Source organism: Jatropha curcas, chromosome 1 (genome assembly GCF_041381405.1).
Source record: "Jatropha curcas cultivar XTBG-Jc1 chromosome 1, XTBG_Jcur_1.0, whole genome shotgun sequence".
In the NCBI taxonomy this organism is placed as follows: domain Eukaryota; kingdom Viridiplantae; phylum Streptophyta; class Magnoliopsida; order Malpighiales; family Euphorbiaceae; genus Jatropha; species Jatropha curcas.
The window spans coordinates 31,725,265-31,739,064 of NC_143151.1; the positions used below are offsets into that span (position 1 = coordinate 31,725,265).

The 13,800-nt window shown below is 33.3% G+C and overlaps 1 protein-coding gene across 6 annotated transcripts in view; it reads left to right on the plus strand.

The window, feature by feature from the left end:
- The first annotated feature begins 4,420 nt into the window (after positions 1-4,420).
- The window catches only part of LOC105634971 (RAD3-like DNA-binding helicase protein), a 14,613-nt gene continuing 5,233 nt past the window's right edge, over positions 4,421-13,800 (plus strand). For 3 of the 6 annotated variants that reach the window (XR_002284444.3, XR_002284445.3, XR_002284446.3), the window contains exons 1-18: positions 4,422-4,632; positions 5,123-5,379; positions 5,735-5,883; positions 6,579-6,660; positions 6,756-6,903; positions 7,084-7,240; positions 7,456-7,739; positions 8,076-8,121; positions 9,128-9,269; positions 9,358-9,512; positions 9,602-9,693; positions 9,779-9,877; positions 9,986-10,054; positions 10,933-11,019; positions 12,401-12,460; positions 12,556-12,677; positions 12,980-13,037; positions 13,110-13,215. Coding sequence is in view for 3 of the 6 variants with exons in the window: in XM_020679650.3 (XP_020535309.1) it covers positions 4,531-4,632; positions 5,123-5,379; positions 5,735-5,883; positions 6,579-6,660; positions 6,756-6,903; positions 7,084-7,240; positions 7,456-7,739; positions 8,076-8,121; positions 9,128-9,269; positions 9,358-9,512; positions 9,602-9,693; positions 9,779-9,877; positions 9,986-10,054; positions 10,933-11,019; positions 12,401-12,460; positions 12,556-12,677; positions 12,980-13,037; positions 13,110-13,215 (2,215 nt within the window). In the remaining 3 variants the exon portion in view is untranslated. Of the gene's footprint in view, positions 4,633-5,122; positions 5,380-5,723; positions 5,884-6,578; positions 6,661-6,755; positions 6,904-7,083; positions 7,241-7,455; positions 7,740-8,075; positions 8,122-9,127; positions 9,270-9,357; positions 9,513-9,601; positions 9,694-9,778; positions 9,878-9,985; positions 10,055-10,932; positions 11,020-12,400; positions 12,461-12,555; positions 12,678-12,979; positions 13,038-13,109; positions 13,216-13,800 lie in introns of those variants that run through there. The other 3 variants (XM_020679650.3, XM_012217945.4, XM_089725060.1) reach the window with 3 other exon arrangements.

Below are 13,800 nucleotides of genomic sequence, written 5' to 3' on the forward strand. Positions count from 1 at the left end.
GTGTTCTTTTTACTTTTTTTTTTTTTCATATATGGAAAAAAAGTCATTGTGGTCGAGGTGGTCCTAGAGACGTCTAGAGTTAGTGATTTGTTTTACCTTCTAGAAAGATCTACAAGTATGTGGATCTTTTTATTAGTAGAAAAGACTTCTGTTTTAAGGGCTGGGATTAGGGTTGGGCTTGAGGTAAGATAGCGTTATTTGTCAATTTAAACGAAATTATTAAATCATGTTATTTGTAAATTTAATCTGGCGACGGAAACGAAATTATATAATTCGTTTTTGAAAGGATTAAAATATTTCTATTAGAACAATAAAGACATTACAATAGAAAAATTAGTTTTTTCAAAAAAAAAAAAAAAAATCAGATGAGAGTTTATTTATCATCTAAAATAATCCAAAATTTTATTTTATTTTAATTATTTGGGTTAAAACTTTTTCATTGGTGTCTATTCTTCAAGATATAAGATCAAGTATTAAAAAATTTATAATTAGAATGAACAAAACGTTTTTTTTTTTAAATATTATTAATAAAAACTCAATATCATAGACAATAAAACCTAAATTGAAAATATCATATAATAAAACATCAACAACAAATAATGGAAACTTTTTCTATAATCAACGGTGAAAAATATCCAGATTAAAATATGTATTAATTAGTTTGTTTATTTTAACATTATCTATTTTATGTAATTTCATAGTATTATAATAACATTAAATATTAAATATTGTGTAACTCGCATGATTATTTTTCTAAATTTTCTATGATCTAATAAAAGATATAATTCTCCGAGTAATATCTCTCGTCTGCTATGTAACAAGTCTTAAAACTCTCTTGTTCTTTTTAACAAGTTTAAACTAAATCTAGATCTCCTGCTTAGTCGCGGCTGGTACGAGTAGTATGACACGTTCAATAGAGGAGATGTATGCTGGGTTAACAGTGGAGGAACAACAAGGCAGGTTGGTTGTGGAGGACAAGGAGCCGAAGGAAGATGAGGAACTTACTGGATCTCCGCTCTGTGTTGTAGGTAGATTGCTGACTATTAAATGGGTGAATTTTATTGCTTTTAAGAACACTATGGCGTCTGTTTGGAGGCCAGTCATGCGTATGCTGGCCAAGGATCTGGGAAATAATGCATTTGTATTCCAGTTCATGCTCCATGTGGATCGGGATAGAGTGGTGAAAAGAGGACCATGGAACTTTTCCCAAAATTTATTGCTTCTCAAGCAAATTCCTGTTGGAGTGAAGCCTAAGCAGATTGAATTAACCAAAATTGAGTTTTGGATCCAAATACATAATCTTCCAATTGGTTTCATGTCTGAGAAACTCAGGAAGGATGTAGGAAACTTCATTAGCACTTTCTTAGACAGATCCAAAAAATTTCTCAAGGATGTGAAGCGAGTATCTGCTAATGTTAGTGACTGGTTTACTTCCGTTCTTGCTAAAGTTTCAAAGGAAAAGCTATGTTTAGTTTTTACTATTGCTTGGGAGCTGTGATGGGATAGAAACCAACTAGTTTGGGCACAAATCTAGGTACCAACGTAATGTATTTTGAGACGGGCTATGAATTATTTACAAGAGTGGCAGGTTGATCCAGATAGACAGGTCAAAAGGCCTGCTCATGATATTCAGCGGTATTCGTTTAAATGGCAGCCACCAAGTTTGGGTAATGTCAAACTTAATGTAGATGCATCATAGGATGCAACATCAAAGAGAGCAGGTGTGGGTTAGTTGGTACGTGATTTCCATGGGGCTTGGTTAACTGGTGGAGGATGTGCTTTTGAGGGAGTTATGAGTGCTTCATTTGCAGAATTAGTGGGCATAAGGGAAGCACTTAGTTGGTTGAAGGGTAAAGGAATACTTGAGTATGTGGAGATTGAAGGTTATTGCTTGACAATGCTGCAAGTAATTAAATATTCTTTTGCAGATTATTCTTATTTTGATCATTTACTTAATGATGGTAGAACTTTGATTAACGAGTTTAGTTTGCTATCACTTTTGTTCGCCAAAAAATCAGCGAATCAATGTGCTTATTCTTTAGTAAAAGTGGCTAATTCTATGTCTGATTTATAAAATAGGATCCTGTCGCTCCATTAATTATTTAGGATGTTTTGTCTTTTGATTCTATTAATATATAACCAGCATTCTCATTAAAAAAAATTAAAATTATAATTTAGTCAATTAGATGTAGTCTGATTATTCATCCTACCTCGCGTAGAAGATATAGGAAGTGAGAAGTCCTAAGTTCAAGTTTCTTCACCACAAAAGTTATTGTAAATTTGGTGAATGTCATTCAAAAAGGAGGGCTGTCCCTTGCTGTATAGTCCATAATGTTATTTCAGCTTATTGGATTTTTCATATATAAAAAAAATAAAAAAATAAAATTTTAAATTACATGGTGAATGAGGAAAATAAAAACAATATTAAATATGTGGACTTGCACCATAAATTCATATTTTTAATAGATGTATTGTACATAAAAATTATTTATTGCCTAATAATTTCAATAAATAAATATCAATTGAATTAAACTCAAGATTTTCAATAGATGAAACATGTTCATGTGTCTAAATGCCTTCAAAATTTCAATTGTTTTGTTTGGTTTGAGTGACAATATTAAAGAGCGTGTAAAAGATATTTTATATAATATATTATACGATTTTCCTCTAAAATGAAAACAATAAATAATAGATGAAAAGTTATAATTCTTACCTGATACTGAAAATAAAATTATTTACACTCTTATTTTACAACAATCCAAACAGATAAAACAAAATAAATAGATAAAATGAATAGTATCAGTTTACACATTTATTTTACTTTATCTCTTATTTTACTTTCTCCTTCTTTCCAAACATAACATAAAATTTGGATTAAGGGTTTAAGATAATATTTAAATAAAGTATTTTCAATCAATCATGAAGATTTAAAATTTTAAATTTTGCAAGTAAAATAAACTTAAAAAATATAATGTGTTAGGCTAAACTGATAGCCTATACTCATTTAATTAATAATATTGGTCGATGCTGTCTAAACATTGTTAGAACTTAGAAGTGAGGGGAGGAGCAATCTGCAACGCAGGCCTAACTGGTACTTTTGATTAGTCTTTGGCCTTGGCACATTCAAATTACAGACGGGCATACTTTTCAACTTGGAAGATTTCAACTTGGAAGATTCTGGATGAGGAGACATGGCAATTGATAACAAATTATCAAATGTAGTTAACTTTTGGCGAGAAATATGAAAATTTAAATGATAAATATTTATTTTAAGATTTTTCTATACAGTAATAAAACTGATATATATTATTATAAATATATAAAATAAATATTTTTAAATATATGAGTAACTTTTAATTAAAATATTATTTTTATTACTAAATAAGTGGATTTATTTTTTATTTTCTATTTTTTTTATTTGCTTAATGCAATTCGTATGCTGTAAATATATCAATAGGCACATATACTACATCGAAACATCCAAGTAGGCTCTTAAAATTTTATTTATTCAATTGAACATTTATAATTAACTATTTTTAAAATAAAATGCTTGTTAATAGGGTAATAAATACTAATATTATCATCTTTACACCTTTTATTTTCTATTTTTATATTTTCCATCACAGAATAATATTTTTAAATAATCGTGTAAGTACAGAGTTAAAATTATAAATTTATAACAATTATATATTTTTAAGTAAAGTTTAAGAAGCTAAAGGATTTTGAAAAGTAAAATGTTTGAAATGTAAATTTGTTAATGTGTTTTGTATTGAAAAAAAAATACTATAAGTAAATTTAAAAAAAAAAAAAAATCACAGACAATCCAAACTGAGTTTGTTGTGTTTGATTTCTGAAGTTCTTCGAATTTTTATTTGCATATGCTTTTTACCTGTTAATAATGCATATTTCCAATTTTTCATTATTGATACTAGTGCACTATCATCGTCGTTTTCTATAACGACGTTATTGTATACTTTGAAGATGGTCAAAGGATGGCCATAATTTGTAACCTCTTGTCCAAGTTACTTTCCTTTATATTGATATTATCTTTAATTAATTGATTTAAAATAAAATTCATTTATTAACCCATTAATTTAATTTGGATTTTTCATCAATGGGCCCGCCATATTTAAGACATCCAAATTAAATTAAGGAAGTTATAGACCTTAATCAAATTAATTGTTAATTATTCAAATTTAGATATATGGTACAAACATTAAGTTTGATAGCATAAATAAAATTATATAAATTAATATTTGTGATTTCATAAAATTTATTTTCTATTTTAAAAATGATATATAATAAAACTAAGAAAATTCTCTCTCAAAAAAAGCAAAAAAAAAAAAAAAAAAAAAAAGAAAAACAAAACGACATCGGTTTTACTTCGCTCAAAGCCAGTCTGCCAGTGGCGGGAAAATCCTCACCGTCTAGGGTTATTATTTTTCTCCCACCATTTTTCAACTGAGTACTGAACCAGAAAACTCCCTTTTCCCTCAATCTCTTCGAATCCTACAGAATAGGCAAAACAAAATGCCAACTTACGGAATTAGGGGAATCGATGTCGACTTCCCTTACGAGGCATACGATTGTCAACTAGTTTACATGGAGAAAGTCATACAATCTCTTCAAAGCGTGAGTTCATAAAATTGAGCGTCGTTTAATTGCTTTCCTTGTCCCAGTAGCTCTATAAAAATCTCAGATTTTCTGATTAATGAAATTAGTTTCAGTATACTCATCGTTGTGCGCTTCAGTCGGTTGTTTTATCTAAACGAATGTTTTTTTGCTTGTCTCTGAGAACAAGTTTATTGCTTGCATTTTTGAAATTTGTATTGTTTGATTGGTGAAATTAGCTTTGATGGTTTTTATGATACACATACTTCAGCTGTTGGATCGTGTACTCGTACTGTATATAATATAGCCTTTGTGTCCACACTACATGTGTGGGAAGAATTTTGGATATTAATTGTTTTAACAGCTACTGAATTTGATTTTCACATACTATACATAATGCCCCTTAGTGAATTGTTCGAGCTTGTAGTGTATCTGGAATGTCCCCAGTGTCTTTGAAAACTTCTATTTTTGTATGAATTATATGACTATGTGTGCGTTTATGATGTGACAGCGATGTAATGCACTCTTGGAGAGTCCTACTGGAACTGGGAAAACTCTGTGCCTTCTTTGTGCTACATTGGCTTGGAGGAAGAGTTGTGGTCCGTTCTCAACTGGTAAAATTGAAAGAAATGGTCTTACTGCAGGAAGCAAATCAGATGAGGTGCCGTCAGCCTCTCAGGGTGGTGGCCTTCCTACTATAGTGTATACATCGCGCACTCACAGCCAGCTCCGGCAAGTTATTCAAGAATTGAAGAGGTCCAGCTACAGGTCAGAGTTTGTTTTGCTTTCTCATTTCTTTTGCAGTTGAGATTTTCAGTATTGCGCGAAACCTTTGATGTGATTTTTTCATTATGTTGCATGTGCAGTATCGCTGTGGTTGTGATAATTTAATATTTCACAAGGCACGTCATCTGCCATATTCTTGTTATGAATTATTGATCTATTTTTTCCTTTGAAGGTGAAAGCACTTGCTGTGCAGATAAGAAAAATGAACTAATTTTTTTGAAAGAATCTCGTCAGAAATTGAATTTGATGTATTGACCTTCATACCATGACAGGCCCAGCAAATCAGTATGTCATTGAGTTTGGACCATTAATTTTCTCAATTTTAGTCAATATGCAGGCCAAAAATGGTAGTATTAGGATCTCGGGAGCAGCTGTGCATTCACGAAGAAGTCAGTTTACTACGTGGAAAAGCACAGAATAATGCCTGCCATTATGTTTGCAGAAAGCGGGAAAACCGTAAATGCACTCATTTTGCTCGTGTTGGGGGTAATTTACTTTGTTGATTAATTGAAGTTGTGTCAATCTTCGTATATGTATTCTTGCGGTAATGTAACTACATATAATGTTGTTGTAATATAATAACTTAATAACTGCTTTTTATTTTCTATTAACTCTGTTGAGATTTTGCATTTGTCTCACTTATGCTGTCATAATTAAAATAAATTGGATTGCCTTATGCCGGATGAAAATTTTTGAGGGTGAACAGTGAATGCTATGGACCATAACAGTCTGGAGTATTTGAGGATTTTGAGTTGTATCCATAAGTATGATATAAAAGCATGTCGCATTTATGTGGTTTTCTTTACTATTTCTACTTAAGCCATTATACTATAAGTCTCTCCCTTTCTCAGTCTTTGGTAAGCATGCACGCTTATCTTCCCAGTCTCAGTGTTGCAAAACTTTGAAGTTAAATGCATTTTTGATAAGGACTTGTGGCATTTGTTTATCATAAAAAAAATTCTGTGCAAGGTTTTAATGATTCTTTTTCTGGTATAATGACTAAATTCAATGTGATTAATATTTTTTTAAACAATAGGGAGAATTTTGGTTTCTGGACTGCAAATTCTATATACTGTGCAGTGAATAAGTCAATCAACTTTACTGTTTATTTATTTGTTCTGTGTGATAAGTATTTCAAGAAAATCTAACTTCTCTTCAATGCATTTGTGCTTCCATTATAGATTATGTGCGGCAAAATCCCCAGATTGGGGATGAACCTGTGGACATAGAGGATTTGGTAAATATTGGGAGAAGATCTGGACCGTAGGTTCTAATATTGCTATGCTTTCTTTGTGCTGTAGTAGTAAAATTCTGTACAACTGGACTTCTTTTTTATAATTTTGTGCTAATACTTGTAGGTGCCCATATTACATATCGAGGGAGCTTCACAAGGTGGTCGATATTTTATTTGCACCTTACAATTATCTTATTGATCGTAGCTATAGAAGATCTCTTAAAATTGATTGGAACAACAGTATACTGATATTTGATGAAGCTCACAACCTGGTAAGTGGGAACAGCTGCGAATTCTCATCAAGAAAAATGTATTTGCTCCTAAGACTTTGAAAAACCATAGCTGTTGATTTTTTAACCAGCTTCTCATATTTCAGAAACGAAATTGTTTTCTAATGGTAATTTTCCCCTTAAGTTATAAGTTAAGATGCTTAGATAATGTACACAATGCAGGAAAGCTTATGTGCAGATGCAGCATCTTTTGATTTATCTGCAGGGCTTCTGACAGCTTGCATTTCTGAAGCAAAATCTTGTATAAACCTTTCTGTGGCTAGGAGAGAAGAATTGAATGATAAATCACGGAATCCAGATAATTTTGCTATTCTTAAAGGTATTTGTTCTATTGCCTTAGTCAGGACATGGGCAGTTTCAATTCCCTAATTTTTTAGCAATTGATACTTGATGTTTATTCTCTTCTTATTACTACTGTAGTTTTCTATTCAATTTTTGCAGCTATTCTGCTGGCAACTCTAGTGTTTGTCTTGTTCCTACACTATATGATCAATTGGTCCCATTTCTTTTGAGTGAATTATTCATTTCTTGCAGCAATGCTTTTGAAACTTGAGAAGCGGATTGCTGAAGTGCCTATTGAATCCAAGGATTTGGGATTCACAAAGCCTGGGCCATACATTTATGAACTACTCGCTGATCTTAATATCACACATGAAACTGTTTCTAAGCTCACTGACTTAATTGAGGAAGCTGCTCTGCTTCTTGAGGAAGATAAGCAACAGAGGGCAAAGGACACAACCTGTAGGCTGGAAAGCATTGCGGACATTCTTAAAATAATTTTTAAGGAAAAGAACAATGCTCATGCAAACTTCTATCGTGTAAGCTTGCTATGATAAATTGGTTGAAGAATCGTGAGATTTGTATAGTGGCTGTGGCCAAACCGTAGTGGATATGGCCAAGCCTTTTATGAACATCTGTCATTATGGCTGCTGCTAAAGTCCTGTAACAGTTTTTACCAGTGCATGGCCAGGTCGATATTTACATAAAATTGGATGGGTAAATAAAATCCCTTGATGTACCATGTGACATGCAGGACGTAGACAAATAGCTAAATTGTCTGTTGTTTTGTGTGTACCTCTTTTCAAAATAGATGTTTTTCCTCTATTCTTTTCTCCATTGTTGTGAATTTTGACACTTCTCTCTATTCATTTTAGGTTCATGTTCGGGAGGTTGAGGCAAATGCTTTTGATGCCTTAAAAGGTGATTCAGAGATTGGCCTATTAACGTGTTTGTGCTAGAACCTGTTAATTTTTTCTTTACATTCTCATTTTCTAGTATGGGTTTGCTGAACTTGACAAGTGTATCAGTTTTCTTTTCCGATGTTAAGTTAAAATAAGAAATTTAACACATTTTTAGTGCCTATATAATTTATTTGGATGTCATGTAAAAAAAATTCACCTTTTTAAATAATATTACTGATTTAGCTCTTGTCATGTGTCTTCTGGCTTGTTTTCCTAGGCTTAGGATAAAACATATGTCGGCAAAGCACTAGCTAATAGCTATCATGACTCATGAAGTAAAGCAGTTTAATGGCAGTGTACTAGAGATGGGTAGCTGAGTTATGTTACCATGTGGTGGAAGTAATAGGCCACTACTGTCAAAATCTACTGACACAAATTCAAATAGGTCTAGATGTCAACTGGCCTGGACTATTGATGCATGTAGTTCTCATATGACTGTGCGGACTTTATCAAAGAGTGAAGTAGTTTGATACTGCATTATCATTATGGACTAGCAGACTTCTGTGTAACAAGAAAATGCATTATTAGTTGTGTAAGGATGCAAGAAGAGTGAAGAGGTGGGTCCCCATACAATCTTTGTCTCCTCTTCTTATTGCAAAGAGGTGAGAGAGTATGTAATTGGTAGTTTCAACTTTGAATCAAATTTAGCATAAGGTTGGCAGGCTCCGGTAAAATGTCCCATTAAAGAAATATATCAACCATAAAAATACACATTATGTATCTCTATTTAGAAATGGAGCCTTAGGTAACCCTTCTATGATATTTAGAGATTATCTAAAAATTCACGTTGCTTCTGGACAATTATATGCAGAAATTTTTCGTACCATGTGTTATATGTCAAAACTTTATCTCTTACACAGTTGCTTAGTATGATGAAGACAGATTGAGAGAGTTCATCATTGTTGTTAAAAGTTGTGTTTTCCTGTGATCATGATGATTTTATACATCCATTACTTTGGTTGCAGGTAATGCATCTAGAACACTGAGTTGGTGGTGTTTTAATCCAGGCATTGCCTTGGAAGAGTTCTCCCGGCTGGGTGTTGGCTCTATTATATTGACATCTGGAACATTATCTCCCATGGATTCATTTGCACAAGAGTTGAAATTGTAAGTCTCTGTTTGCAGATTATATATTATGATAATTCCGAAGTACTTAAAGAATTGCTAAATAGAAAATTTTGGCTGGCTGCCACAGAAACTTTCCCATTCGGTTGGAAAATCCTCATGTCATATCCTCAAACCAGATATGGGCTGGTGTTGTGCCAGCTGGTCCATCAGGGAGATCATTCAATTCGTCTTATAGAAATCGCGATTCTATAGAATACAAGCAAGAGCTTGGGAATGCTATTGGTATGCAGAATAAAATGATGATATCTCCTCAGTTAAATCATCATTATATTTATTTGAATAATTGTTGCATTTAACGAATTCATTTTCAGTCAATTTTGCTCGCCTTGTACCTGATGGATTGCTCGTGTTCTTTCCATCTTACTACCTTCTGGATCAATGCATTGGGTGCTGGAAGAATGTGGTAAAGTATCAAACACAAGCAATTGTATTGCGAAATCTGTGTGTTTCATTCTGTATTTATCGTCTTTGTTTATGTGTTGGTGCAGAGTCATGCAAATTCAACAACAATATGGGAAAGAATCTGCAAACATAAGAAACCTGTTGTGGAACCTAGACAATCCTCACTGTTTCCTTTGGCAATTGAGGTAACACTAACTACAAATTTAACTAACATCTTTTGCATTCTATGTTATTTAATTTCATGTGTAATCACTTTGCCTGTTTTTTGGATGTATGCATGCACATTTGGCCAGGACTATATGGCTAAGCTGAAGGATACCTCAACTTCTGGTGCAGTATTTTTTGCTGTTTGCCGTGGCAAGGTATGCCTTGTTTAGACTTTTTACCAGTTCTCTCTTTCTGTCTTTTTTTTTTTTTTTTTTTTTTTTGAGGTGCTCAAGCAGGCTTCTGTGCTTTTTGCTGACTTGTGAAAATGGAAAGAATTGCTTTTAATATGCTGATGTTCCTTGAGACACTCTATGACATGATTTTTTTAAGGCACAGTTAGCATACTACCGATGTTATTAGATTCAATTTCTCAATGCTTTTTTCACTGCTTGGCTTGGTAGAGCCCTTCGGACATCATGACATGTAATTAACAATTTGATGACTACCTCAAAGGTGCAAGTGGAAGTGCTGTAAATAACCAAAGGTCTGAAAAGCTTGTGCTAGTAAGGACTTTGACAATCTTTGTCTAAGGGTCCGTGTTTCGATAATTGGAATAAGTTTTTGTGCTATGAATGATTTCCAGGAAGGGATTCTACCAATGACAAATAAAAATTTAGCACAAATGAATTCAAAATATCACAGGAACATCTCTATTAATAAATATGAGTCCATGTTCTTGGCTGCTTTTTATCTACTTAGCTTTCAGATGCATTTTATCTACTAGCTCTGTAGAGCTCTAAGAAGCATTCTCTTTGCATGATCATTGTGCGCATTTTGAATCACTTGATAGTAGAGTCATCAGCCAGAAACTGATGAACCAACAGTGCAAGTCAATGTTTTGTTGTATGATCTTTTTGAAATATTTTGCTTTTCTGAAATTCTCATTGCCTGGTCTTTATGCAATGCTTTTTTTATAAATGGTATTGTGACTGCTGATAATGTTTCTGTTCAGCTTTGAACTTTATATATGTTCGATGAAATATCATCTCTATTTAGGCTTTTTTGCAGTGGTTGATTGTTATTAATTTGTTAGGTGAGTGAAGGGTTAGATTTTGCTGATCACGCTGGAAGAGCTGTTGTGATCATTGGTATGCCCTTTCCTTCAAGGACTGATCCTAAGGTTTGATAATCTATTACCCTGCTTTTCCTTGGGATTTATTAACTTGCTTTGGGATCAATGACGTTCAAAGATGGACATTTGGAAAATGCTATTAAGTTAAATTGTCGGACATCAAATTATGTTGCATTGTTAATCCACAAAAGCGATGTTATTAATCCTTAACCATCATTTTACCGGAGGCTGCAATGCATTAATTTTTGGATATTTAAGTATCCATCATGTTGAAACATTTTATTGACACTGTTTCTGTATGTGGTTATTTACTCACTTTTGTTCTATGTTCCCAAGTTTTTTCCCTTAGGAACTTCCATATTTATTTTATTCGTATGATTGTAATAATTTTGATCATAAGCTTGACTTCACTTTCTAGAATTTGTGATGTTACAGTATTTATACCAGGTCCTCTACTTATATCTTGATCCAAATCAGTCAGTAATTTGACTTACTAGTTTGTCGTGATCAGTCTCTTATTCTTGGGTGTTCCTCCACAAATTGGAATAAAAGCAATAGGGACATGCGTCTTGGAATTGGTTTCCATGTTTTCTAATACTGGAACAATGATTTTTTTATACTAGGTGTATTCTTGTTATGCTGGATCTGAGATGTTGTTGACGAGTTGATTCCCCACCCTTAGGGATTTATATCTATAGGCCAGGTCACAAATACACATGAATCATGGCTGCATTTATCAATTTGCCCATTTCTTTTGATCAATCAAGTCTATAAGACCCAACAGTTCTAAAACTCAAAATTTAACATCAACCTTATGACAAGAAAGATCTCCAAAACCTTCTCTTAATTAATCTGAGCTGAGATTAGAAAAAAGAAAACTTTTCCCATACCTTAACAGTAAACAAAACCATAAGAGTCTTGTCATCATGCATGCTTCTGCATCTTCTAAATGCTGTTTTGGTATTCTCTGAAGCTAACAGTAGACTTCTGACATATGTAAAGGTATTTTATAATCTTTATTATATTCTTAAATTTAGAGGCAACAGATCTTTTATTATTTAATTCATATAAAATATATTTTTATTATGATTTCTCCCATGACAAGGATTACATTCATGTTTCTTTCTGCACATGCAAGCTTCTTTATAATTTGCCATACAATCACTTCGTATTTGTCAACATATATCATATTTTGATGTATCTTGTTTGTTTTACATGGATAGCTGTTATTTTTTAAAATTGATTTTGAGGATTTGTATTGAACAATACGACTTGATTCATGATTCTCAATTCACAAAATGAGGGTTTAGATTCTTGATTTGTCAAATATGGTTGTTGATATGTCTTTTGGATATTGACTATGTTGATCTTCCTCGTCATGTTACAACCTTGTAATTCAAGCTAGCATATTCCAAACTATGTATGGCAGGTTAGATTGAAACGCGAGTTCTTGGATGAGCAGTTGCAGTTGCAAAGGAATGGATGCAAGGTAATGGGAATGTGCATCATGTTCGATTGCCTTTTGAAGTTCTATCCCTAAAACTATGGACTTTATCTCTATTCCTACTCATTTGGAAACTGAAGTTACAGATTCTAAGTGGAGAAGATTGGTACACGCAGCAGACATCAAGAGCTGTGAATCAGGCTGTCGGACGTGTAATTCGTCACCGTGATGATTATGGAGCAATTATTTTCTGTGATGAAAGGTTCTTTTTTATCCCCTTTTTTGGAAAATTAAATTTTACAGTATTAGTTTTATTTGACCTTTCACTAAAATGTATAAGCGTGCACAGCCTTCAAATGGATTGCCATTGTATTTAATGAAACTGTTACTAAGACTATGTTGATCTTCCTCGTCATGTTATAACTGCGATGAAGAACTTCCGTGAATAGTTGGCCTAAGACTAAACTTGTCGCAGTTAAAGTTGCAGTTGCTGTTAATAGCTTTATCAGTATCATTAAGATATAGATTTTTGTGACTTTTGCTTCATCATCTGAATATGAACAGGTTTGCAAATTCAAATTCTCAATCCCAAATATCACTTTGGATACAACCCCATATCAAGGTACAAGGTGCAGATTTTGGAATACTGATTTTGCTCTACAAAGTTTGTTTGTACTTATATCTTCCATTTCAGTGTCATTCCAAATTTGGGGATGTGGTTTTTACATTGAGCCGCTTTTTCCGAGATGCATTAGTTCGTGGTCCTGCAAAGCTTAAGTCAATACAAAGTGAAGACATGGGTAATAGCTTACTGCTTAACAATGTTATGAGTATCTTGACTTTATGCTCTTTATACACAAATATGCATGTATATATTTATTCTCTCTCTCTAGAAAAAGAAAAAGTCCCATCTGGACTAGCAGGATAGGTTCTTGTAAGAAGACTGACTGTCCGGAAAACTAGACCCGATGTCGTAGCAGTAGCAGGATTAGAAGAGAAGTTAGTTTGGTTGGTGGTACATGAGAAGTTGTTACTGAATATCTGTCCTTTCCTTTTCCTTTGGTCGAGCCTACAAAGCTTCCTTTGACAGCTAAGAACCAGGAACAGATACGGATAGAGGCGAGCTACTTATCTTATCCATTTTCACTGATCTGCCTAATCTTGAGGATAGTGCGCTTAAGAGGACGTTTTCGCTTTCGATTGCTTCTTCCTGGGCATGAGCTTCTGAACTCCACTAGAACCATCCCACGAGTCAGATTGAAAACTTGGGTTACTAACCCGCTTATTAAAGTTCCCTGTCCTATGGTTTAAAAAAAGAAAAGAAAGCTTACTTAGGAAGTTGGTGACCTGATGCCAGGGGAGCCGGCGACCGAAACAGGATGAAA